The sequence below is a fragment of the Bombina bombina genome, chromosome 6 (genome assembly GCF_027579735.1).
Source record: "Bombina bombina isolate aBomBom1 chromosome 6, aBomBom1.pri, whole genome shotgun sequence".
NCBI lineage: Eukaryota > Metazoa > Chordata > Amphibia > Anura > Bombinatoridae > Bombina > Bombina bombina.
In genome coordinates, this window is record NC_069504.1 from 150,449,193 (window position 1) to 150,475,033 (window position 25,841).

A 25,841-nucleotide genomic window follows, 5' to 3' on the forward strand; every position below is an offset into this window, starting at 1 on the left:
AGGTTGGAATAGAAACCCTAACCCTGTCCAATTCTGGAACTGTAACTATTACACCCATAGACTCCAGATCTATGATCGGCTGAAAAAAAAGGCTCTTGCCTTGCCTTTACAGGATTCCTTGGAACATGAGAAATAAACCTTCCCCTGAGGGGCCTTGATGTGAAACCTACTCTTTATCTTTGGGAAATAATGTTCAGAACCCAAGGATGTTAAACAGAATGAAACCAAGCCTCCTGAAAAAGGCACAATCGGCCCCCTACCAGGAGATTGGGGTCCGCAACTTCATGCAGACTTGGTCATGGAAACAGGCTTTTTGGACTGTTTAGCTCTGTTCCAATTAGGTGTTAGCTTCCAGAAGACACTGTAAGAACCCTGATCCTGTGAGGAGATGGCAGACTTGATTATTGGTTTGACGAAGGGAACACAATGGTTAGAAGTCTTGGATTTACCCCTTATCCTGAGGGGGAAAGGCTTCTTTCCCCCAGTCACTGTAGAAATAATGTCATCCAGACCAGACCGAAACAACACCTTCCCTTTAAAGGGAAGAGAAAAACTCTAGATTTAGAAACCATGTCAGCAGACCATGATTTCAATTGCAAGATCCTCCTATTCAAAACTGCTTGTGCCATATTCTTAGCTTTGATTTTAACAACATCAAAAATGAAAGCATTAGCGGTTTCCAATAGTTTAATTGATTAGAAAACTGTTCACAATCAGAATCCTCAGAGTTGCTCTGATATACCCTCACAACAAAGCATAGAGGCTGCTGCAACGAAAGCAATACTAATAGCTGGCTTAAAAAAAAAAAAAAAAAATCTGCTTGCAGAAAGTCCTTTCTATGGAAAGATTCTAATTTCCTATCCATGGGGTCTCTAAAAGAGGTACTATCCTTCAGAAAAATAGTAGTACATTTAGCCAAAGTAGCCCCATCTACTTTAGGAATAGTTTCCCAAAGCTCTAAATTAGAAGCATGTAAAAGAAACATCCTTTTAAATCTTTGAGAAGGATTTAAAGAAATACAAGGTTTAGGCTACGGTTTCGAAAATTATCTCAGAGATACCATTAGCAACTAGAATAGCCCAGGTGACTTAAAGGGTTTAAAAATTAAATCCAGCAGTTTAACAGACTTATCCTCCGGAACCCCTAAAGTACATAACGCTTCTCTTAAAAAGAGAACAAACGTATTTAAGAGTAAAGGGACAGTCAACACCAGAATTTGTATTTTAAAAGATAGATAATCCCTTAATTACCCATTCCCCAGTTTTGCATAACCAGCACAGTTATAATAATACATGTTTAACCTCTGTAATTACCTTGTATTATTGTTATCAGGTATTTGTAGAGCGCCAACAGGTTCCGAAGCGCTATGAACATAGGTGGTATGTAAAAAACAATTACAGGGATCAAAAGGGTAGAGGGTCCTGTCGAGAGTTGAACTGTTGTAGTAATATCTAAGCCTCTGCAGACTGTTCCCTTTATTTCAGTTATTTTGACAGACTTGCATTTTAGCCAATCAGTGCTTACTCCTCAGTATATTCACGTGCATAAGCTCAAGGTTATCTATATGAAACACATGAACTAAAGCCCTCTAGTGGTGAAAAAAATGTAAAAATGCATTTAGATTAGATGCGGCCTTTAAGGTCTAAGAAATTAGCATATGAATCTCCTAGGTCTCTTTCAACTAAGAATACCAAGAGAATAAAGCAAAATTGGTTATAAAAGTAATTTGGAAAGTTGTTTAAAATGACATGCCCTATTTGAATCATTAAAGAGCACCACAGCAAAGCTGTTAAGTATCACTTCCCTTCCCACAACCCCCAGTCATTCGATCAAAGGTAAATGGAGAAAAGAAGCAACAAAGGTATAGAGGTGCATGAGTTTTAGAAAAAGAACCAGTCTTATAAAAAGGGCGGGGCCGTGGACTCACCATATCCGGAAAAAAAGAAATGTATCAGGTAAGCATAAATTAAGATTTCTTTCCTAAGATATGGTGAGTCCACAGCAGCATCTTAATTACTGTTGGGAATCAATACCCAAGCTAGAGTACATAGATGCTTAGGGAGGGACAAGACAGGAATACCTAAACAGAAGGCACCACCGCTTGAAGAACCTTTCTCCCAATAGAAGACTCAGCCGAGGCAAAAGCATCAAATTTATAAAATTTGGAAAAAGTATGCAGAGAGGACCAAGTTGCAGCCTTGCAAATCTGTTTCACAGAAGCTTCATTTTTGAAGGCCCAGGAAGAGGAAACAGCCATCGTGGAATGAGCTGTGATTTTCTCAGGAGGTTGCTGTCCAGCAATCTCATAAGTCAAACGAATTATACTCTTCAGCCATAGAGAAGTAGCTGTAGCTTTCTGACCATTGCATTACCCAGAGAAACAAACAGCAGGAGACTGGCGAAAATTCTTAGTCGCCTGCAAGTAGAATTTCAGCGCACGCTCAACATCTAGGTTGTGTAGCAAACGCTCCTTATGAGAAGGATTAGGACACAGAGAAGGAACAACGATTTCCTGATTAATATTCCTGTCCGAAACAACTTTAGGAAGGAAACCTAACTTAGTACGAAGAACCACCTTATCAGCATGAAAGATAAGATAAGGGGAATCACACTGCAGTGCCGAGAGTTCAGAGACTCTCCCAGCAGAAGATACAGCAACAAGAAACAAAACCTTCCAAGATAACCTCTTAATATCTAAGGAATGCATAGGCTCAAACAGAGCCTGCTGTAAAACTTTATGAACAAGGTTAAGACTCCATGGAGTAACAGGTTTAAACACAGGCCCGATTCTGACCAAGGCCTGATGATTATGCAACAAAATAGACAACGCAGAGATCTGACCCTTCACAGTACTTGCTGACAAACCCTTCTCCAGACCTTCCTGGAGAAAGGACAAATCCTAGGAATTCCGACTACTCCAAAAGTGACCTCTGGATTCACACCACTACAGATATTTACACCATATCTTATGGTAAATCTTTCTTGTCACAGGCTTGCGAGCCTGGATCAATGTCTCAATGACCGACTCGGAAAAATCACACTTAGATAAAATTAAGCGTTCAATCTCCAAGCAGTCAGCTTCAGAGAAACGAGATTTGGATGAAGGAAGAGACCCTGAAGTAGAAGGTCCTTCCTCAGAGATAGTCTCCAAGGTGGAAGAGATTACATTTCCACTAGGTCTGCATACCAGATCCTGCGAGGCCACGCCGGTGCTATGAGAATCACAGACGCCCTCTCCTGCTTGATCCGAGCAATGACTCGTGGAAGGAGAGCAAACGGAGGGAACAGGTATGCTAGACTGAAATTCCAAGGGACCTCCAGAGCATCTATCAGAACGGCCTGTGGATCCCTTGACCTCGAACCGTACCTTGGTAATTTGGCATTCTGACGAGATGCCATGAGATCCAGCTCTGGCCGCCCCCATTTGAGGGTCAAGCTGGAAAACACCTCCAGTTAGAGTTCCCACTCCCTCGGATGAAAAGTCCGTCTGCTTAGAAAAACAGCTTCCCAATTGTCCACTCCTGGAATGTGGATCGCAGATAGACAGCAGTTGTGGGTCTCCGCCCACTGAATAATTCGAGCCACCTCTGTCATGGCCAAGGAACTCTAAGTTCCTCCCAGGTGGTAATGTAAGCCACAGATATTATGTTGTCTGACTGGAACCTGATAAACCGGGCTAAAGCTAAGGCCAGGCCAGCAGAGCATTGAAGATCGCTCTCAGCTCTTGGATGTTTAGGGGAGATCTGACTCCTCCTGAGTCCATAGGACCCTGAGCCTTCAACGAGTCCCAGACTGCTCCCCAGCCCAGCAGGCTGGCATCCGTGGTCACAACCAACCAGGAAGGTCTGCAGAAGCAAGTTCCCTGGGAGAGCTGATCCTGAGCCAACAACCACGGAAGGGAGTCTCTTGTCGCCTAATCCAGATCTATTCATTGAGACAGATATGCATAGTCCCCGTTCCATTGTCTTAGCATGCATAACTGCAGAGCTCTGAGATGGAACCGAGTGAACGGGATGATGTCCATGGAAGCTACCATCAGACCAATAACCTCCATACATTGAGCCACTGACGATCAAGGAGAGGACTGAAGGGCAAGGCAAGAGTCGAAAATTTTGGATTTTCTGACCTCTGTCAGAAATATCTTCATCGATAGGGAATCTATTATGGTCCCTAAGAACACTACCCTTGTAGCTGGAACCAGGGACCATTTCCCCAGATTCACCTTCCATCCGTGGGAGCGAAGAAAAGACAAGATCTCCGTATGAGAGTTTGCTTGTTGAAAAGACGGTGCCTGAACCAGAATGTCGTCCAAATAGGGCGCCACTGCAATGCCCCGAGACACGATCACTGCCAATAGAGCCCCCAGAACCTTTGAGAAAATAACGGAAGAGCTACAAACTGAAAGTGATTGTCCAAAAAGGCGAATCTCAGAAATTTGTTATGATCCCTGTGAATGGAAACATGAAGGTACGCATACTTTAAGTCTATGGTCGTCATGCACCCTCTTGGACCAAGGGAAGAATGGAACGTATAGTTTCCATCTTGAAGGACGGTACTCTGAGAAACTTGTTTAGACATTTCAGGTCTAGAATAGGTCTGAAAAGTTCCCTCTTTTTTTGGGAACCACTAACAGATTGGAATAGAACCCCAGACCCTGTTCCTGAATTGGAACTGGAACTATCACTCCCAGGTTGAAAAGATCCTGAACACATTTTAAGAATGCCTCTTTATCTGGTCTACAGATAATCTTGAGAGGAGGAACCTGCCCCTGGGAGGAAAGGTCTTGAATTCTAACTTGTAACCCCGGGATATTATGTCCACTGCCCAGGGATCCTGGACATCCGTATCCAAGCTTGAGTGAATTAAGTAAGTCTGCCCCCTACTGGATACGATCCTGGATCGGGAGCAAACCCTTCATGCCGACTTGGAATCAGTTGCGGGTTTCTTTGACTGCTTTCCCTTGTTCCAAGACTGATTGGGTTTCCAAGAAGGCTTGGACTCTTCCTGCTTGGAATAGGGAGGGGAAGGCTTACCTCTGAAGTTACGAAAGGAATGAAAATTACTCTGACGTCCTTTCTGTCTATTTGTCTTATCCTGTGGCAGAAGAGATCCTTTACCACCCGTGATATCTGAAATGATTTCTGCCAGGCCAGGTCCAAACAAGGTCTTACGCTTGTAAGGGATCGCTAGAAGTTTGGACTTAGACAAAACATCCGCAGACCAGGACTTTAACCATAAAGCTCTGCGTGCTAGAATAGCAAAACCCAATATTTTTGCTCCCAACTTAATGATGGGCAAGGAAGCATCAGTAATAAAGGAATTGGCTAATTTAAGAGCCTTAATCCTGTCCTCGATCTCCTCCAAGGGAGTTTCCGCTTGAATAGAATCAAACAACGCATAAAAACAGTAAGCTGCTGCACTGGTCACAGTGGCAATACACACTGCAGGTTGCCATTGAAGACCTTGATGAACAAACATCTTCTTTAGCAAGGCCTCCAGTGTTTATCCATTGGATCCTTAAAAGAACAGCTATCCTCTATGGGAATAGTGGTTCTCTTGGCCAAAGTGGAGATTCGCTCCTTCCACCTTAGGAAACATTATTGGAAACATTTTCTTGAAAATTGGAGATGGAGAAAAAGGAATTCCAGGCCTCTCCCACTCCGTGCAATAACCTCTGTAGCACGGTCTGGGACAGGGAATACCTCCACTGCGGACTTCATAGAATTGACTACGATAGTCGTATTGAAGTTGTCTGAGGTAGCCAAAACCTCCTTTAGCAACATACGGAGGTGTTCCAGCTTAAACCTGAAGGAAACAACTTCAGCATCAGTTGAAGTAATTATATTGTCTGAGATTTCACCCTAAGATGCTACCGATGTGTCTTCCTTCTCAAACTTATAAAAAAGAGCACCCTGGTTAGCCACAACTGGATCAGAAACCTTACTAACTGAATCTTTAAATTTCCTCTTGCACTTTCCCTGAAGCATGGGAAAGGCTGATGCCTCAGATACCGCAAAGGATACCTGGGCAGCAATGTTTTGCAAATAAACTCCTACAGAAGCGTGAAAGGAACCGCAGGGCACTGCATGTGGAGATAATGATTGGGACGCTCGAGGAGAAAGCTGCGGCATATCTGATACAGGAGAAACCTGAACAGCATCAGCCTTAGATAATGTTCGCTCAGGTTTAAAAAGTCTATCCTTGTAAAACAAAGTTCTTTCAATGCATGAAGAACTAAAAAGGAATAGGTGGTTCCACCTGGGAGTTAAAACAAAGCTTACATACAACATTAAGCAAAGCCTCTTGGTCCATATTGCAAACAACCAGAAAGCAAAAAAAAACAAACAAAAAAAAACCACAGCTTCAAATTTGATTCCTAACAATCCCCAGGCAATCCACTACACCTCAGCTATACCGCTAAGGTGCCTACCTGTCCTGCTGACTGGAACTTCCAAGTCTATCAGCTGGGTTCAAACAAAATGTTCCGGTTTACTCCGGAACCCTTTTAGGCACAGTCGGCTGAGATTGAAGCCGGAGTCAGCATTTACAGCGTCACCACTCCGGAAGCTCACAAATTGCAATGAGCCCAGAAAGTGCGTACTAACACTTACGGCCGCCTCAAGAAGGGAACCGCCTCTCATAATCATGGGCGGTCCCGGCGGCTATTACGACTCTCTAAACTCCAAGTGCCTTATTTAGAAAACCGCATGGTTGGTTAACAAAATTCTTACACTGTCCTGAACCGGGAATACACCGGAGCTAGGGACACCGACTAAGCCACCAATAAAATTAAGTAATCATGCTGGAATGACTCACACACATTTCTCCTCTTTAATTTCCACAGCGTCTGCTGTTCTGCCTTTATTTATCAACCCTTAATAGGATTAATTAATAAAATGTCCCTATGCAGTCATAGACTGCTCAAGTGCCAGAATTCGTTTTATTCCTCCTTGCTTGGATATCAAAGAAAAATATTTTGGCACTTACCTGCATCTTAGTCTGTCCGGCAGAAGGACAGCTCAGCCGGTTTGAGAGGATGCCACTCCTCACATGGACCTGTGGAGAAAGAAAGATCAGAGGAAACTTACTCAGGCTTTCTTAATAGGGCAGCAAATCTGTTGAGAAAATGCAGTGAGGATTGTACCCAACAAGTTCCCAACTGCTTAAAAGCCACCACTGCCCTTCTGAAGAGACTGACGTTTTATTAATGGAGTTTGGGATCTTGGAGTTTGGGATATTTGCCTCCTCCTAGTGCCCAGGAGTATAATTCCCACAAGTAATGGATTTTGAACGCACACCACCTTATGAAAGAAATTGAATTTTTTCAGTATAATGCAAAGAAGAACCAATGGCTGTAGGGTTGGAGATCAAGGTTACAAAATGCTTGCAGAAAACCAGAGAAATCGGCGGACACAGGATAGTGTCCATATTTAAAAAAGCACAGCAGGAAAGTTACTATGAGCTCAACATTTAAGGTGAGGAAAGTATATGAAAGAGTATTAAAAGGGACAGTAAAGTCAAAATGAAACTTTCATGATTCAGATAGAATTTGCACTTTTAAATAGATTTCAATTTATTTAAATGCTCTAATGTGTTTTGGTCTCTTGATATGCTTTGTTGAAAAGCATACATAGGTAGGTCCAGGAGCAGCAACGCAACACTGAGTGTTGCAGTGGATATGATCTACTTATATTTTGCAAAAGTGTTTAATACAGTTCCATAAAGAAGGTTTTTGTACTTATTGAGAGATAACAGTTAAGAGAACAATGCTGTTACTTTGACTGAAAACTAGTGATGCACCAAAATGGAAAAAAAACGAAAACCGAAATAACGAAAAACAAAATTTATGCTTACCTGATAAATTTATTTATTTCTTGACACAATGAGTCCACGGATCATCATTACTGTTGGGAATATCACTCCTGCCCAGCAGGAGGCGACAAAGAGAGCCACAGCAAAGCTGTTAAATATCACCTCCCTTCTATCCCACCCCAGTCATTCAACCAAAGTAAAGGAGAAAAAGGAAGCAACAAGGTGCAGAGGTGTCTGAATTATATAAAATACTAACAAAAGTTTAGACTTAGAGGACACATCCGCAGACCAAGATTTTAACCATAAAGCTCCACGAGCCAATATGGCAAAGCCTGAAATCTTACCTCCCAGCTTAATAACCTGAATGGAATCATCTGTAATAAAGAAGTTCGCCAATTTAAAAGCCTTTATCCTATCCTGGATTTTATCGAGGGGAGCGTCTGTCCGAATAGAATCAGACAACGCATCAAACAAGTATTCTGTTGCACTAGTGACAGTAACAATACAAATCGCAGGAAGCTATTGTAAATCCATAGGATCCTTAAAGGAACAACTATCCTCTATGGGAATAGTAGCTTTCTTGGCTAGAGTAGAAATTGCCCCTTCCACCTTGGGTACCGTCTGCCAAGACTCCTTAATAGAGTCTGCTAAAGGAAACATCTTTTAAATATAGGGGATTGAGAAAAAAAGGTCTCTTCCCATTCCTTATCAATAATCTCTGTAGCCCTATCTGGTACAGGAAATACTTCCACCATGGAGGGCACGTCAAAATACTTGTTTAGGATTGACTACGACAGTAGTATCGGAGTCGTCCAGGGTAGCTAAAACCTCCTTAAGTAGTAAATGGAGGTGCTCTAGCTTAAATCTGAAGGATACAACTTCAGTATCAGAGGAAGGAATTACACTGTCTGAATCTGAGATCTTACCCTCAGGTGATACCGAAACATCCTCTTCTTCAAACTTATGAGAGGGAAAGTTCGGGTTGGATACAGTTGTGACAGAAACCATACACACTGATTTTTTTTTTTTTTAACATTACCTCTTGTGCTTTCCCTATAGCAAGGGAATTGGACTATATAATCATTTAAACAAAAAGGATATCTGTAATCTATAACAGAGTCTTGATCCCTCTTAACAGAAATAAAATCATAACATTTTACTAAAATTTTATACAGAAAAAAACGTTACTGTCTCTTTAAATTTTAAACAGTAACTACTTTATTTTTGATGAACTGCAAAAAAAAAACGTAACTGTTTTATTTTTGAACTGACAAAACGTAATTGCTTTATTTTTTACTGCAAAATAAAGATTCAACACACTTTAAACAGCTTCTACACCTTAGCTTAGCTCTGCCGAGATGTCAACCTTGTTGGATTACCGGAGATAATGTATATGAAAACCGGAAACAAAAACAGAGCTGTTGTAAATAATGTTAAACTATCTTTAATCCGTTTTAACTATAAACGGCAAGTAGTCAGATTTCTCTTATTCATATACCGTAATTGAGAGAAAAACAGAATTTATGCTTACCTGATAAATTACTTTCTCCAACGGTGTGTCCGGTCCACGGCGTCATCCATAACTTGTGGGAATATTCTCTTCCCCAACAAGAAATGGCAAAGAGCACAGCAAAAGCTGTCCATATAGTCCCTCCCAGGCTCCGCCGCCCCAGTTATTCGACCGACGGTTAGGAGAAAAAAAGGAGAAACTATAGGGTGCCGTGGTGACTGTAGTGTATAGAGAAAGAAATTTTTCAAAACTGATTAAAAAAACCAGGGCGGGCCGTGGACCGGACACACCGTTGGAGAAAGTAATTTATCAGGTAAGCATAAATTCTGTTTTCTCCAACATTGGTGTGTCCGGTCCACGGCGTCATCCATAACTTGTGGGAACCAATACCAAAGCTTTAGGACACGGATGAAGGGAGGGAGCAAAACAGGTTACCTAAACAGAAGGCACCACGGCTTGCAAAACCTCTCTCTCAAAAATAGCCTCCGAAGAAGCAAAAGTATCAAATTTGTAGAATTTGGCAAAAGTGTGCAGAGAAGACCAAGTCGCTGCCTTACATATCTGATCAACAGAAGCCTCGTTCTTGAAGGCCCATGTGGAAGCCACAGCCCTAGTAGAGTGAGCTGTGATTCGTTCAGGAGGCTGCCGTCCGGCAGTCTCATAAGCCAATTGGATGATGCTTTTCAGCCAGAAAGAAAGAGAGGTAGCAGTAGCTTTTTGTCCTCTCCTCTTACCAGAATAAACGACAAACAAAGAAGAAGTTTGTCTGAAATCCTTTGTTGCTTCTAAATAGAACTTTAAAGCGCGGACTACATCTAAATTGTGTAACAAACGTTCCTTCTTTGAAACTGGATTCGGACACAAAGAAGGAACAACTATTTCCTGGTTAATGTTCTTGTTGGAAGCAACTTTTGGAAGAAAACCAGGCTTGGTACGCAAAACAACCTTATCTGAATGGAACACCAGATAGGGTGGGTCACACTGCAAAGCAGATAATTCAGAAACTCTTCTAGCAGAAGAAATAGCAACCAAAAACAAAACTTTCCAAGATAGTAACTTGATATCTATGGAATGTAAGGGTTCAAACGGAACCCCTTGCAAAACTGAAAGAACTAAATTTAGACTCAAGGGAGGAGTCAAGGGTCTGTAAACAGGCTTGATTCTAACCAAAGCCTGTACAAAAGCTTGTACATCTGGCACAGCTGCCAGTCGTTTGTGTAACAAGACAGATAAAGCAGAAATCTGTCCTTTTAGAGAACTCGCTGACAATCCCTTATCCAAACCTTCTTGGAGAAAGGAGAGGATCCTAGGAATTTTAATCTTACTCCAGGAGAATCCCTTGGATTCACACCAACAGATATATCTTTTCCATATTTTATGGTAAATCTTTCTAGTCACAGGTGTTCTGGCTTGGATCAGAGTATCTATCACTGAATCTGAAAACCCACGCTTGGATTAAATCAAACGTTCAATTTCCAAGCAGTCAGCTGCAGAGAAACTAGATTTGGATGTTCGAATGGACCTTGTACTAGAAGATCCTGTCTCAAAGGTAGCTTCCATGGTGGAGCCGATGACATATTCACCTGGTCTGCATACCAAGTCCTGCGCGGCCACGCAGGAGCTATCAGAATCACAGAGGCCTTCTCCTGTTTGATCCTGGCTACAAGCCTGGGAAGGAGGGGGAACGGTGGAAACGCATAAGCTAGGTTGAACGACCAAGGCGCCACTAATGCATCCACTAGAGCCGCCTTGGGATCCCTGGATCTGGACCCGTAGCAAGGAACCTTGAAGTTCTGACGAGACGCCATCAGATCCATGTCTGGAATGCCCCATAGTTGAGTTAACTGGGCAAACACCTCCGGGTGGAGTTCCCACTCCCCCGGATGGAAAGTCTGACGACTCAGATAATCCGCCTCCCAGTTGTCTACTCCTGGGATGTGGATTGCAGATAGGTGGCAGGAGTGATCCTCCGCCCATTTGATGATTTTGGACACCTCTCTCATCGCCAAGGAACTCCTTGTTCCCCCCTGATGGTTGATGTAAGCTACAGTCGTCATGTTGTCTGACTGGAATCTTATGAATCCGGCCTTCGCTAGTTGAGGCCAAGCCCGGAGAGCATTGAATATCGCTCTCATTTCCAGGATGTTTATCGGGAGAAGAGACTCTTCCCGAGACCATAGACCCTGAGCTTTCAGGGAATCCCAGACAGCGCCCCAGCCTAATAGACTGGCGTCGGTCGTGACAATGACCCACTCTGGTCTGCGGAAACTCATTCCCTGGGACAGGTGATCCTGGGTCAACCACCAACGGAGTGAGTCTCTGGTCATCTGGTCTACTTGAATCATTGGAGACAAGTCTGTATAGTCCACTGCTTGAGCATGCACAGTTGTAATGGTCTTAGATGAATTCGAGCAAAAGGAACTATGTCCATTGCTGCAACCATCAACCCTACTACTTCCATGCACTGAGCTATGGAAGGGTGCAGAATAGAGTGAAGAACTTGACAAGCGTTTAGAAGCTTTGACTTTCTGACTTCTGTCAGGAAGATCTTCATTTTTAAAGAATCTATTATTGTTCCCAAAAAGGGAACTCTTGTCGACGGAGACAGGGAACTCTTTTCTACGTTCACCTTCCACCCGTGAGATCTGAGAAAGGCTAGAACAATGTCTGTATGAGCCTTTGCTTTGGAAAGAGACGACGCTTGGATTAGAATGTCGTCCAGATAAGGTGCCACTGCAATACCCCTTGGTCTTAGGACCGCTAGAAGGGACCCGAGCACCTTTGTGAAAATCCTTGGAGCAGTGGCTAGCCCGAATGGGAGAGCCACGAACTGGTAATGTTTGTCCAGAAAGGCGAACCTTAGGAACTGAAGATGATCTTTGTGGATAGGAATATGTAGGTACGCATCCTTTAAATCCACGGTAGTCATAAATTGACCCTCCTGGATTGTAGGTAAAATTGTTGGAATGGTTTCCATTTTGAACGATGGAACTCTTAGAAATTTGTTTAGAATTTTTAAATCCAGAATTGGTCTGAAAGTTCCCTCTTTTTTGGGAACTACAAACAGATTTGAGTAAAACCCCTGACCTTGTTCCACAGTTGGAACTGGGTGTATCACTCCCATCTTTAACAGGTCTGCTACACAATGTAAGAATGCCTGTCTCTTTATTTGGTTTGAAGATAAGTGAGACACGTGGAACCTTCCCCTTGGGGGTAGTTCCTTGAATTCTAGAAGATAACCCTGAGAGACTATTTCTAGTGCCCAGGGATCCTGAACATCTCTTGCCCAAGCCTGAGCAAAGAGAGAGAGTCTGCCCCCTACTAGATCCGATCCCGGATCGGGGGCTACCCCTTCATGCTGTTTTGGTAGCAGCAGCAGGCTTCTTGGCCTGTTTACCCTTGCATTGGTTTCCAAGCTGGTTTAGTCTGGGAAGCCGTACCCTCTTGTCTAGAGGCTGCAGAGTTGGAAGCCGGTCCGTTCCTGAAATTGCGAAAGGAACGAAAATTGGACTTATTCTTAGCCTTGAAAGGCCTATCTTGTGGGAGGACATGGCCCTTTCCCCCAGTGATGTCTGAAATAATCTCTTTCAATTCTGGCCCAAAAAGGGTCTTACCTTTGAAAGGGATATTAAGCAATTTTGTCTTGGAAGATACATCCGCCGACCAAGACTTTAGCCAGAGCGCTCTGCACGCCACAATTGCAAACCCTGAATTTTTCGCCGCTAACCTCGCTAACTGCAAAGCGGCGTCTAAAATAAAGGAATTAGCTAACTTAAGTGCGTGAATTCTGTCCATGACTTCCTCATACGGAGTCTCCCTACTGAGCGACTTTTCCAGTTCCTCGAACCAGAACCACGCCGCTGTAGTGACAGGAATAATGCACGAAATAGGTTGAAGGAGGTAACCTTGCTGTACAAAAATCTTTTTAAGCAAACCCTCCAATTTTTTATCCATAGGATCTTTGAAAGCACAATTGTCCTCAATAGGAATGGTCGTGCGCTTGGCTAGTGTAGAAACCGCCCCCTCGACCTTAGGGACTGTTTGCCATAAGTCCTTCCTGGGGTCGACCATAGGGAACAATTTCTTAAATATAGGAGGAGGGACAAAAGGTATGCCTGGCTTCTCCCACTCCTTATTCACTATGTCCGCCACCCGTTTAGGTATCGGAAAAGCATCAGGGTGCACCGGGACCTCTAGGAACTTGTCCATCTTGCACAATTTTTCTGGGATGACCAGATTGTCACAATCATCCAGAGTAGATAGCACCTCCTTAAGTAATGCGCGGAGATGCTCTAATTTAAAATTTAAATGTCACAACATCAGGTTCTGCCTGCTGAGAAATTCTTCCTGTATCAGAAATTTCCCCATCTGACAAACCCTCCCTCACTGCCACTTCAGATTGGTGTGAGGGTATGACAGAAAAATTATCATCATCAGCGCCCTCCTGCTCTACAGTGTTTAAAACAGAGCAATCGCGCTTTCTCTGAAATGCTGGCATTTTGGATAAAATATTAGCTATGGAGTTATCCATTACTGCCATCAATTGTTGCATAGTAACAAGCATTGGCGCGCTAGAAATATTAGGGGTCGCCTGCGCGGGCATAACTGGTTTAGACACAGAAGGAGATGATGTAGAACTATGTCTACTTCCTTCATCTGAGGAATCATCCTGGGCAACCTTACTATTTGTGACAGTACTGTCCTTACTTTGTTTGGACGCTATGGCACAATTATCACACATATTTGAAGGGGGAACCACATTGTCTTCCATACATACAGAACATGATCTATCTGAAGGCACAGACATGTTAAACAGGCTTAAACTGGTTAATAAAGCACAAAACCGTTACTGTCTCTTTAAATGTTAAACAGGGCACACTTTATTACTGAATATGTGAAAAACTATGAAGGAATTATTTTCACCACAGTGTCTTAATGCATTCAAAGTATTGCACCCCAATTTTCAAGCTGTTAACCCTTAAAATGTGGAAACCGGAGCCGTTTGCAATTTTAACCCCCCTACAGTCCCAGCCACAGCCTTTGTTGAGACTTCACCAATCCCAGGGGGGTATACAATACCAGTTGAAGCCTTCTAGGATCGTTTTCAGTGGATGCCAGACCCTCACACATGCAGCTGCATGTACTGTACTCAAAAGTAACTGCGCAATAATGGCGCGAAAATGAGGCTCTGCCTACTATAGAGAAAGGCCCTTCCTGACTGGGAATGTGTCTTAACAAGTGCCTGGCGCTAAAAACGTTCCCCAATATTAGAAAAGTGTGAAATTCACTTCAAACTGCATATAATACTTAAATAAAGCAATCGATTTAGCCCCTAAAAGTGTCCACCAGTTTATAGCCCATAATAAGCCCTTTATTCTGTTTGAGTCTAAGAAAATGGCTTACCGATCCCCATGAGGGAAAAATGACAGCCTTCCAGCATTACACAGTCTTGTTAGAAAAATGGCTAGTCATACCTTGAGCAGAAAAGTCTGCAAACTGTTCCCCCCAAATGAAGTTCTCTCAGCTCAACAGTCCTGTGTGGGAACAGCAATTGATTTTAGTTACTGCTGCTAAAATCATACTCCTCTTTTAAACAGAACTCTTCATCTCTTTCTGTTTCAGAGTAAATAGTACATACCAGCACTATTTTAAAATAACAAACTCTTGATAGAAGAATAAAAAACTACAACTAACACCACATAGTCTTCACCATCTCCGTGGAGATGCTACTTGTTCAGAGCGGCAAAGAGAATGACTGGGGGGGCGGAGCCTGGGAAAGACTATATGGACAGCTTTTGCTGTGCTCTTTGCCATTTCCTGTTGGGGAAGAGAATATTCCCACAAGTTATGGATGACGCCGTGGACCGGACACACCAATGTTGGAGAAATATGTGTGCAACAGATAATTCTACTGCCACACAAGCCCCACCCACCGTGGGCGTGTCAAAATTAACATGTCCGTCAACATTTTATGTGAAGCTCTGTAATAAATAACTAACAGAGTATCACCAACATTGAGCCTATCTCCTCATGTCCCAAGTGCCTGCAAATGCTGCCGTATATAATCCCCTTAAATACATTAGGATTACTGTATCATTCCAGGAAAATAATAAAATGCCATATTTTTTCCCTAATGAATAAAGTGCCCAAACTTTTTCTGAGTCCTTTTTCTTTACTAGTCCTAGAAAAAATAAAGTCAGCACTTACCTTATAAATCTGCCAGGCAGTTCACTAGGTTCGAGATGTCCTCTCCCTCACATGGACCTGTGGAAAAAGAGATAATGACTGAGTAATCTTACTCAGGCTTTCAGGATTAGGGCAGCATAAATATAATTATGTCCCACAAGTTCCCATTGCTCTAAAGCCACCACTGCTCTACTGAAGAGACTGATATGGACTACGGCCACACCCCAGAAAAGAGCAGCACAATCTTGTACTACTTAAAAAATAAACTCTTGATTGAAAAATCTTTTACCAACACCTAACTTTACCACTTTCTTGCTCTAAAGTAGGCAAAGAGAATGACTGGGATGGGATAGAAGGGAGGTGATATTAAACAGTTTTGCTGTGGTGCTCTTTGCCGCCTCCTGCTGGGCAAGTGTGATATTCCCAACAGTAATTAATGATGATCCGTGGACTCATCGTGTCATTAGAAAGAAATGACATTTTCGGCCGAAATTTCCGTGCATCCCTACTGAAAACTGGCTTACATATAGTGCAGAGAGATGTTAAGCTGGATAAAATTATTAAGTGGGGCATCTTCGGGTTTGGTCATGGGTCCAATTCTCTGTAATCTGTTTATTAATGATTTTCCAAGGCACATTAGAAGACGTAGGCAAGCAAGAAAAATGCCCAGCACTTGCTGCAATCCGGTGCACGCTACAGGGGTCCTGCACATACCCCTTCACTCAATACCAAATGTTCAAAAAGTAACAGCACCACTCGAAGTAATGTTCTGTTCTGTTTATTGGGCCATCACATAAAAAATAAGCATAAAAAATAAGTGCTTATTTTTTATGTGATGTCCCAATAAACAGAACTGAACATTACTTTGAGTGGTGCTGCTACTTTTGAACATTTGACATTAGAAGTTGTGTCAGTGATTGCAGATGTTAAAAAATTAAGTATAGTAACATAGTTTGAACAGGATGTTACTTCTCTACAGAGGGATTTAAATATATTGAGGAACTGGGCAGGCAAGTAGAACATGAGATACAATTTAGATAAATACATAGTTATGGCAGCAAAAATACAAAGGATTTTACTCTAAATGGGGTTCAGTTATAGATATCATTAAATGAGAAGGTTCTGGGTGTTATTATAGATATTAACAATACAGTAGCTTATTGATCAATGTCTACTGGACAGAGAAGCAATGGTCTAGTGACGCAAATCAGTGATACGATTTTCTACACTATTCTATTTAGCATGGATAAACCCAAAATATTTTTTTAATGGCTGCTTTTTTCAAACAACTAAAGCAAAATACCAAACAAAACTACATACCTGTATTTGTTGTTGATCCCAGTACTTTGAAGACTGATACATTCTTCCACCAGACTGTACTGACATTGGTATTTGGATATTCCCATTAACATTGATCAACTGCATAGGGAAGTTTGATGTGTTAGCAGCATGCACAGTTTTTTCAGGGACAGTCTTTTTAGCTTCAAAGCATTCCCTGCTCTCTTCTAATTTAATGCTACTAGTGCTCATCGGTATCTCTCCCATTTGAACTATACCACAAGTGTCTTGAGGGACAGAGGTATGCATAACAGCTTGAGACTCAGGACAGGTTGCATGAGCAGAGAATATTGCCCAAGAGTCTACATTAGGTAACTGTCCAGCTGAGGATGTACTGGCAGGAACTAGTCCATACAATTGGCTACTATCCACAGTTAATAGTTCTTGGCGAAGAGGAATATAGGCTTGTTGCTGGCTCTGCACAGGCAGTGCAAGCACAGTAGTTGGAGCATTTTGTAATGAACTCTGGTTAATGGTATAGTTATCCTCAATTGGCAAATCAAATTTTCTTTTTTTCACTGGCTGGGATGAACTTGATGGGCAAGATCTTCTCTCTTGTGAGTTAGATGTAACTACATGTTGTCCTTCAGAAACAGACTGGCCCTCTAACTGTTGTTGCAGACACTTGGTCTGGTGGCCATGTTGAACATCTATATTGTGTCCCTGTCGTAACTGTACATGATGCGCTGGAAGGTGATGCTGATCTAGGGGCATACCAGGGCTGACTGTGGGATGTTGTAAAGGAGAAGCAATCGGCCTAGCCAGTTCAAGCAAAGAACCTGCAACATCAGTACTGTCCATGTAAAAATAATGGTTCCTTTGTTGATATACAGAAATTGGAGAATGAACAAATTGCTGTAATTCATCAGATCCCTTGCCATTTAGAGAATCTAAGAATTCCTTCATGCGATGGGGAGGTATAGTCTGGGCTTTCATCCTTAAAAAGTCTTCATATGGAATGGAGTTTTCTAAAGAATGGTTCATCCTCACAATTGAAAGAAACCCTTTTTTTTTTTTTTTAAAGCAATGTAAATAAATACAAAAAAAATAAAACATGAATTAGTACTTAGAACACACATCATAACAATTCATATTCTATTGAAACATAATACAAAATATTTATGCTTTTATAAAGCTTGTCAACATATCTAGTACTGGGACATCCCATTTGAAATACTATTTGTATTGTTTTACAATGTATGCTAATTCTAAACTAGACATATATAACAAAAATGTTTCTCATTTACAATAAACTACTCAATATTGAGGGGGGGGGGAAGCGCGCGCGCGTATATATATATATATATATATATATATATATATATATATATATATATATATATATATATATATATATATAAAAAAAAACAAGAAGAGGAGAGAGGTGTAGATACTGCTAAATAGTTCCAATATATATCACGGTGCAGTCCTCAAATTTAAATAGATCAATAAAAATGGAGAGAGGACTCAAAGGGTATCCAATACTATCCTTTGAAAGAGAGGAATAACCAGCACTCGTAACTGAACAAAAAGGTATATTTATTCTGCCCTCTGACAATAAGAGCAAATACCAATGAGCATACAAACACTTAACATATCAACCTGTTAAAAATGTAAAGGACTAAATGGCAACACTGTCACTGTAAGATATAACAAACATTATACATTGTAAATACAAAGTTGTGTGTACAACGATACAGTTTCCAAAAAAAACACACTCTCTACATAACACATAGAGAAACAGTACTAGAGCATAGCCTAAACAGTAGCAGTCCAGAACATAAGACCCAGAGTGATTATGACCGCAGCCAGGGCTGCCACTAGAAATTTTGGGGCCCCTGACTTAACCATTGATCAGGCCCCCCCCCCCTCTGACATGTGCAATTTTTGACCAGGTGACTAAAACGTATTTGCACTTTATTCTTAAGTGTCTATTTAAACTTGGAAATGTTGTAAAGGTAGTAACATACAAACACACAGACACACTCATACACTGAAACACACACACTCACACATAAGGATTCACATATAGACACTCTAGCAGACACGCAAAGAAACACACTCAGACACAGACACCCAAACAGACACTCAGCACTTGATTACATTAACCTGACAAATAATGAGGTAGACTACAGTTTTGTAAAAAAAGGAGATTTAGAAAACAAAATATGGAGTTATGATTATCTTTTTGTAAAGGAAGATGCCAACTAAATGATGACAACAGCATGCAGTGGCTGAAAGGAAGGGCCCTGAACTGCCTAAACAATAATTTAAAGGTTAAATGATGGATTGGTGACTTCCGTAAAGGTCTCATTAGTCTCAAAGTCTGTAGAAAGATGTGAATAATCAGTCATAAGGTCAAAATGTCCTAAAAAGGAACAGAAAATAGACACACACACACAAACTCAAACTTGCACATACACCCAAGGAAACACCGACAGAGACAGCCTCAGAGGACATACACACACACAGAGACATCCACAGAAAACACACAAAGACATAGAGACAACCACATAAAACACAGAAAGACATACATACACACACTCTCACTGAGACATCCACAGAAAACACACAAAGACATACACACACCCTCACAGAGACACCCAAAGAAAACACACACCCTCACAGAGACATCCACAGAAAACACAGACATACATACACACACCCTCACAGAGACATCCATAGAAAACAGACATACACGCACCCTCGCAGAGACACCCATAGAAAAAGCTCAAAGGCATATGCACACACCCTTACAGACATCCACAGAAAATGCACAAAGACATAAACACCCACCCTCACAGAGAGACCCACAGAACAAAAAACATACACACTCATAGAGACACAAACCAAAGCACAAATACATAAACACAGACACCCACAGAAACACTCATTGGAGGAAACATTTATGCACCTTGCATCCCCTAAATCAACAGTGCGTGACATGCATGATAAAAAAATTGCAGAAATTAAGATAACACTTTTTAAAGAATCATATTTTTGTTAATGTGTAAACAAAAATAATTCTGTGAATTCAAAATTGTACATTAATGATCTGGGTAGATGGTTAGATGAAGAAAAGTACTTTAAAAAGGTTGACATATGTTTGTTTGTTTTTTCCCCATTTTCCCCAACCAAGAGCACCACTTCAAATATAGTGTACAAATGTTCCCATCTGTCAGCTGTACTTATGTATTTTGAAAATGTTGTACTCTATATGGTCTTGGTGGAACCATAGGCTGTGGTACTCATACCATTAGATCTGGTTAAATGCAGGATTTAGGCTTGTTGGTATGTATTTCAAAATTAAGTCAGCTGTAGTGTAAACTGAACAGTGTTAAGTTAACCTGTCTCATTTCAAACACTGAGCAATCTTAGTCTGAGAGTAACATTTTATGCAGATGTAAAAATCTTAGATAAAATGCCTCCTTGCATCTGGAAAGTCCTTGCATAAAGGGGCAGTAAACTGGAATGTAATGAAAATATATATAGTAATAAAAAAACTAATATCTGCCAAAAGGGCACCTACCATTTGTGTATTGAGGAGGAAACATTTCTACATGGCTTTAAATATAGAATTTCTACAGCATTGTCAAATAATCATAAATACATTGCTACATATTGCTAAAAAAATGTGTTTTTATGGATCCCTGGCCCCACCATACAACTACTACCACACTGAAGTTACAATCCGAAATTGCACAAAGAAATAAAAAAGATTTGCTAAGTTCTACCTCCTCTGCAAATGAAAGTGATCTGCTGTCTGACTCAGGCACACACTGTACAAAAAAGTGCCTAATCTGTCTCACACTGTGCATAGTGGTTTAGTGCACACTCAAAAATCCTCTCAAATACTAATACTTTACTCCTTGTAATAACATTTCCCATGCTCAATTAGCACTCTGCTGTAGTACCCACTGGTGGCTGCCAAAATGTAAAAAAAAAAAAATATATATATATTTTTTTTTTAGTTCTTGCCTCATGGGGCCCCCCTGGCCCATTGGGCCCCTGACAGGAGTCACCCCTGTCACCCCCTGATGGCGGCCCTGACCGCAGCGGGAAGCTGCACACTAGGTCAGTTACTCACATACCACAGAGCGTTCTGCTATGTTTACGAACAGTGGATCTCACAGTGTAGCCTGATCCCGTGACTCATGACGTCACTCAAAGAGATGGGCTAAGTTCCAGGTAATATCCTCCAAGCACGGTGTGTTGTGGAAAACTTGCCATAGGTTTAAACCGCCACCTATGTGTTACGTAGAGAGTGTGTTTTTTGGAAACTGTATCGTTGTACACAACTTTGTATTTACAATGTTTGTTACATTTTATAGTGACAGCAGTACAGTTTAGTCCTTTACATTTTTAACAGGTTGATATGTTAAAGGGACATTAAACACTTTGAGATGGTAATATAAAATGATAAATTGTATATAATAAAACAACTCTGCAATATACTTTCATTATTTATTTTGTCCTCTTTACCTGTAATTCCATTCTGAAATTGTGAGCTTTTCAGTTCCTGTTAGAAATGGAAGTGCAGAACACTGTTAAATCCAGCACAACCATTGGCTGCACACTCTAGTGACCTATTTATAACTGACCCTAATTAGCCACAGCAGAGAAGGTAACACAAGTTACAACATGGCAGCTCCCATTGTTTTATAGACACTAAAACTTTACACTTATTTTGTCACTTTTTAAACAACTAATAACTTTAAAAAAAAAAATAGATCTACATTTTAGTCATGGACTAATCTTTTCTTTGAATGCATCATTCTATCTAGCATGTATTTAGTGTTTAATGTCCCTTTAAGTGTTTGCTCTTATTGTCAGAGGGCAGAATAAATATAGCTTTTTGTTCAGTTACAAGCGCTGTTTTTCCTCTCTTTCAAAGGATAGTATTGGATACCCTTTGAGAGCTCTCTCTCCTACTAAATAGTATATGTACCTAAGAAATGCAATAACACAAATATATATCTGAAAGAACAAATAAGCAATTTAATATAGAAAATAAGACACATTTCAGATTATGTATATTTGAAAGCAATAAGCAAGCTGTAGGATTGGAAACAAATGCAGCAGGGTTAAATGCAAGTGGTTAGACGTATACCAACTTGAAAGCTGTGTTTTGATACACTGAGAAACGCGTTGCAATAAGCTAAGGTGGGCTTCTAGAATATCCCACCTTAGGGTTCCATTGTATTTTATTATTTCCTTTTTAATAAACTTGTTTTTATCATTATCATACATTTTTTGGATCTTACAGCTGCAGACATTGCTTTCTCTGGATTGTTTCAGTTCATTACCAGGGTTTTGCTGTTCCTGAGTTCCAGAGCTTTGGCCTATCAATGTGACCAGTAAGCTGGGTTGCTGCCAACTACCCAGCCTGTTCCTAATAGCACTGTCTGAGTGCTCCTCTCAAATATGAGTACCCTGTATAGGTTTTTTTTTTATCTATATACTAATATATTATACTACTGGCACACACAGGCGCCCCTTCTCTTTTATTTGCCTATCTAGACTTCTTGCGACCCCTTCTTCTGGTTCACTGACTGAGTGCTCCTCACAAATGTGAGTACCCTGATTAGGGTTTAATCTGGTTCTTGTCACTAGTGTTATTGGTACACACATGCGCCTCTCTTGTTCTTTATATCCATCTAGTGCTGCTCCTGAGCCTACCTATGTATGCTTTTCGAAGAATACCAAGAGAATTAAGCAAATTTGATAAGAGAAGTAAATTGAAAAGTTGTTAAAAATTACATGCTAGGATTGAATAATGACAGAAAAAAAAAAAACGTGATTTTGTGTAACTTTAAGTAAAACAAATTGTTTGAACTATTTCCAATTATCTATAAATTCATGCAATTAATTTGAAACCGTACCTTATTCTGGCATTTGTTAATAAAACAGTCACTGTCCTCATGTCCAAACTTTCAAGGAATGCAAAAGTTGAATGCAGATCACAGACTGATTATAGAAGATGCTTCAATAAAGAGCAAAGTCCTAGACAGAAAATAGATTTTGTTAGCAGTTAATCAGCAATCACAATAAATCTTAAATGAACGTACTATGCAAAATGTATTAAGTTTCTTTGTTTAATCAAAACCTCTCTCCTTGGAAGGAGAAGAGCTGTCACACATTCCAAGCTGCAAGAGCCCATTCTGTTGGTGCACCTGAAGTCCAGGTTTATCAATCCCTAACGTACTAATTTAAAGGGATATTAAAGGGACAGTATACTGTAAAATAGTTTTTCCCTTAATGTGTTTACAATTGCTTTTTTTACCAACTGCAGAGTAAAGATGTATGAAAATTAGCTTTTTAAGGCTTATTTGTGTATATTAAAGCTCTGAATTTGTGTTTTGAAGCCACAACCTAATAAAATGGGTTGAGCTTGTAGGTATATTCAGATCTCATTACTGTATCACATTGTGCATATATACCTGCTTCTTTATCTTATATCTGTCCTTAAATCAAATCACCAGTACATTGAGAGAACAATGGAAAATCAACATTGTATTACCTTATCTCTGCTATATCCGACTGGGAGTGTAATTTCTTCTGCTGGCTGTGTTTACAAAGCTTATCTATAGCTGGTACGCACGGCCACAAACTTTCAGAATAGGTGGGGATACCACATGCTAAATTAACAATTTCAAATGCCAATATAAGGGTAAAGGAGCTACTTGTAAACAATTTAATACACTCCAGCAGGTAAAGTGGATCATTGGGAACAAATTAAAGGGGAGACATTTTTTGAGTAAACTGTCCCTTTAAAGGGATATTAAACACACCTTTTTCTTTCATGATTAAGATAGAGCATAACATTTCAAGCAACTATGTAATTTACTCCTATTATCAATTTTTCTTTGTTCTCTTGGTATATTTAATTGAAAAAGCAGGAATGTAAGCTTTGGTTCAGCACCCTGAGTAGCGCTTGCTGATTCTTGGCTACATTTAGATACCAAGAGAACAAAGAAAAATTGATAATAGGAGTAAATTAGAAAGTTGCTTAAAATTGCATGCTCTAAGGCAACAAAGGTACACTTCTAGCTAAAGCTCCCAAACAAAAACAAAACTCTTGATATATCCATCACATTAAAAAAATCTCCAGACACTATTGTACAAAACTCAAAATCTATACCAGACACCTTTAAAAATGACTATGCCAAACTTTATGACCTCTTTCCCTCCCGAACAAAAGTGACACATATCCAAGCCTGTAGACAATACCTACAAGATGTACATACCCCTAAACTACAACCAGAAATCATAGACTTCCTCAAAAATAAAAAATAAAAAAAATCTCTCACCACAGGAAACTTACCTAGCGATACAATTATATACAATTACAGACCCATATCCCTTCTTAACATCGACCTGAAACTCTATGCAAAAATACTCGACTAAATCACGTCCTGCCCCACCTAATACACACCCACCAGGTAGGAATTGTGCCCCTGCGTGAAGCAAGAGATAATACTACCAGAATCCTTCACCTTCTTCAGTATACAAAACTTAAAAAGGGACATTTCAGCCAAAATTGAAATCCACATGGATGCATTTCAGTTTTGAATAGAAGCAGTTTTGTAATAAAAGAAAATGTATGCTTACCTGATAAATGCATTTCTTTCCTGACACTCCACGGGATCATCAATTACTATCGGGAATATCACTCCTAGCCAGCAGGAGGAGGCAAAGAGCACCACAGCAAAGCTCTTAAGTATCACTTCCCTTCCCACAAACCCCAGTCATTCGACCAAAGGAAAGGAGAGAAAGGAAATAACACAAGGTGCAGAGGTGCCTGAGGTTTATATATAAAAAAAAAAACTGCCTGCAAAAACAGGGAGGGCCGTGGACTCACCGTGTCAAGAAAGAAAGAAATTTATCAGGCAAGCATAAATTTTGTTTTCTTTCTTATGACATGGTGAGTCCACAAGATCATCAGATGATAAGGGAGGGACAAGACAGGTAACCTAAACAGAAGGCACATATAAACTGAATGAACAAGCAAACAAAGATTCAAAATTAATATATATTTATATATAGTCGGTGCAGACCCAAGAAGACTATTTATTAAGCTAAAAAGTTAGATCTCAAGGATATAATAATCCTTGTAAACAAAGAATGGGACTTCAGCACTCTTTAAAATAGTATCAAAAATGTTTTATTCATATATATCCATGGATAGGCATTATTCTGTTATCATGGCATGAAAAACACACACATCCCTAAAAAAAAAAGTGCAAATAAGTGATCTCAAAAAGTGCAAGTATCAAAACAAATATAAATCTAAAATCTTAAAGGCAGTCCCAGAAAATTAGCTTTTAGCATGCAACACCAAACCCTGTATAGAAACACGCCGTGTCTGGGCAGGATATCATGGGGATCTATGCATGCACATCAGTTGATAATATAAGGTGATGAAATAGCAGCCCGATTGTGCTTAACATGAGAAGTTGCTTTTTACAAATTGCCTTTTGGAGCAAGCTTATATTCAGTAAAACATCAGTGATTCAGTGGTTAAAGCAAGCAGACAAGCAAGTAAATAAGATGTAAATCATGGCATGCATATAGAAGCAGCGTGAGGAAAAAGGTCAGTTGTTAGTAATATAAGCAGTCACAAGGCAAGCTCCACATCAGCGGTTCCGTATCTGTAACAACAAAGTGATACCTCTCCTCAGTGTATTTCTTTCCATATAGGAATGTCCACGCTGTAAGCAATTTCAGTCCATGCCAGATCACTGCAAAAGAATCCAAAGCAACTCCGTTTCATGTAAGCACATGGAATTTCGTAAAAGCCAAACTTCGAGCGTCTTAGAGTAGCCAGGCAAGAGATGAACAACCTATTAAACAAAGATGCCCACAGAAAAAAAACTAAATTTATGCTTACCTCATAAATTGATTTCTTCTATGGTAAGACGAGTCCACGGATTCATCCATTACTTGTGGGATATTATCCTCCTGCTAACAGGAAGTGGCAAAGAGCACCACAGCA

General features: G+C 40.5%; 1 protein-coding gene across 1 annotated transcript in view; it reads right to left on the minus strand.

Annotated features, from left to right (window-relative positions):
- Positions 1-25,841, minus strand: part of LOC128664348 (transcriptional regulator QRICH1) — a 314,109-nt gene that overhangs the window by 272,315 nt on the left and 15,953 nt on the right. The window contains exons 2-3 of the mRNA XM_053719186.1: positions 22,729-22,849; positions 16,829-17,850 (exon numbers count right to left, since the gene is read on the minus strand). Coding sequence (XP_053575161.1) covers positions 16,829-17,830 — 1,002 coding nt within the window. The 5' untranslated portion in view covers positions 17,831-17,850; positions 22,729-22,849. The remainder of the gene's footprint in view (positions 1-16,828; positions 17,851-22,728; positions 22,850-25,841) is intronic.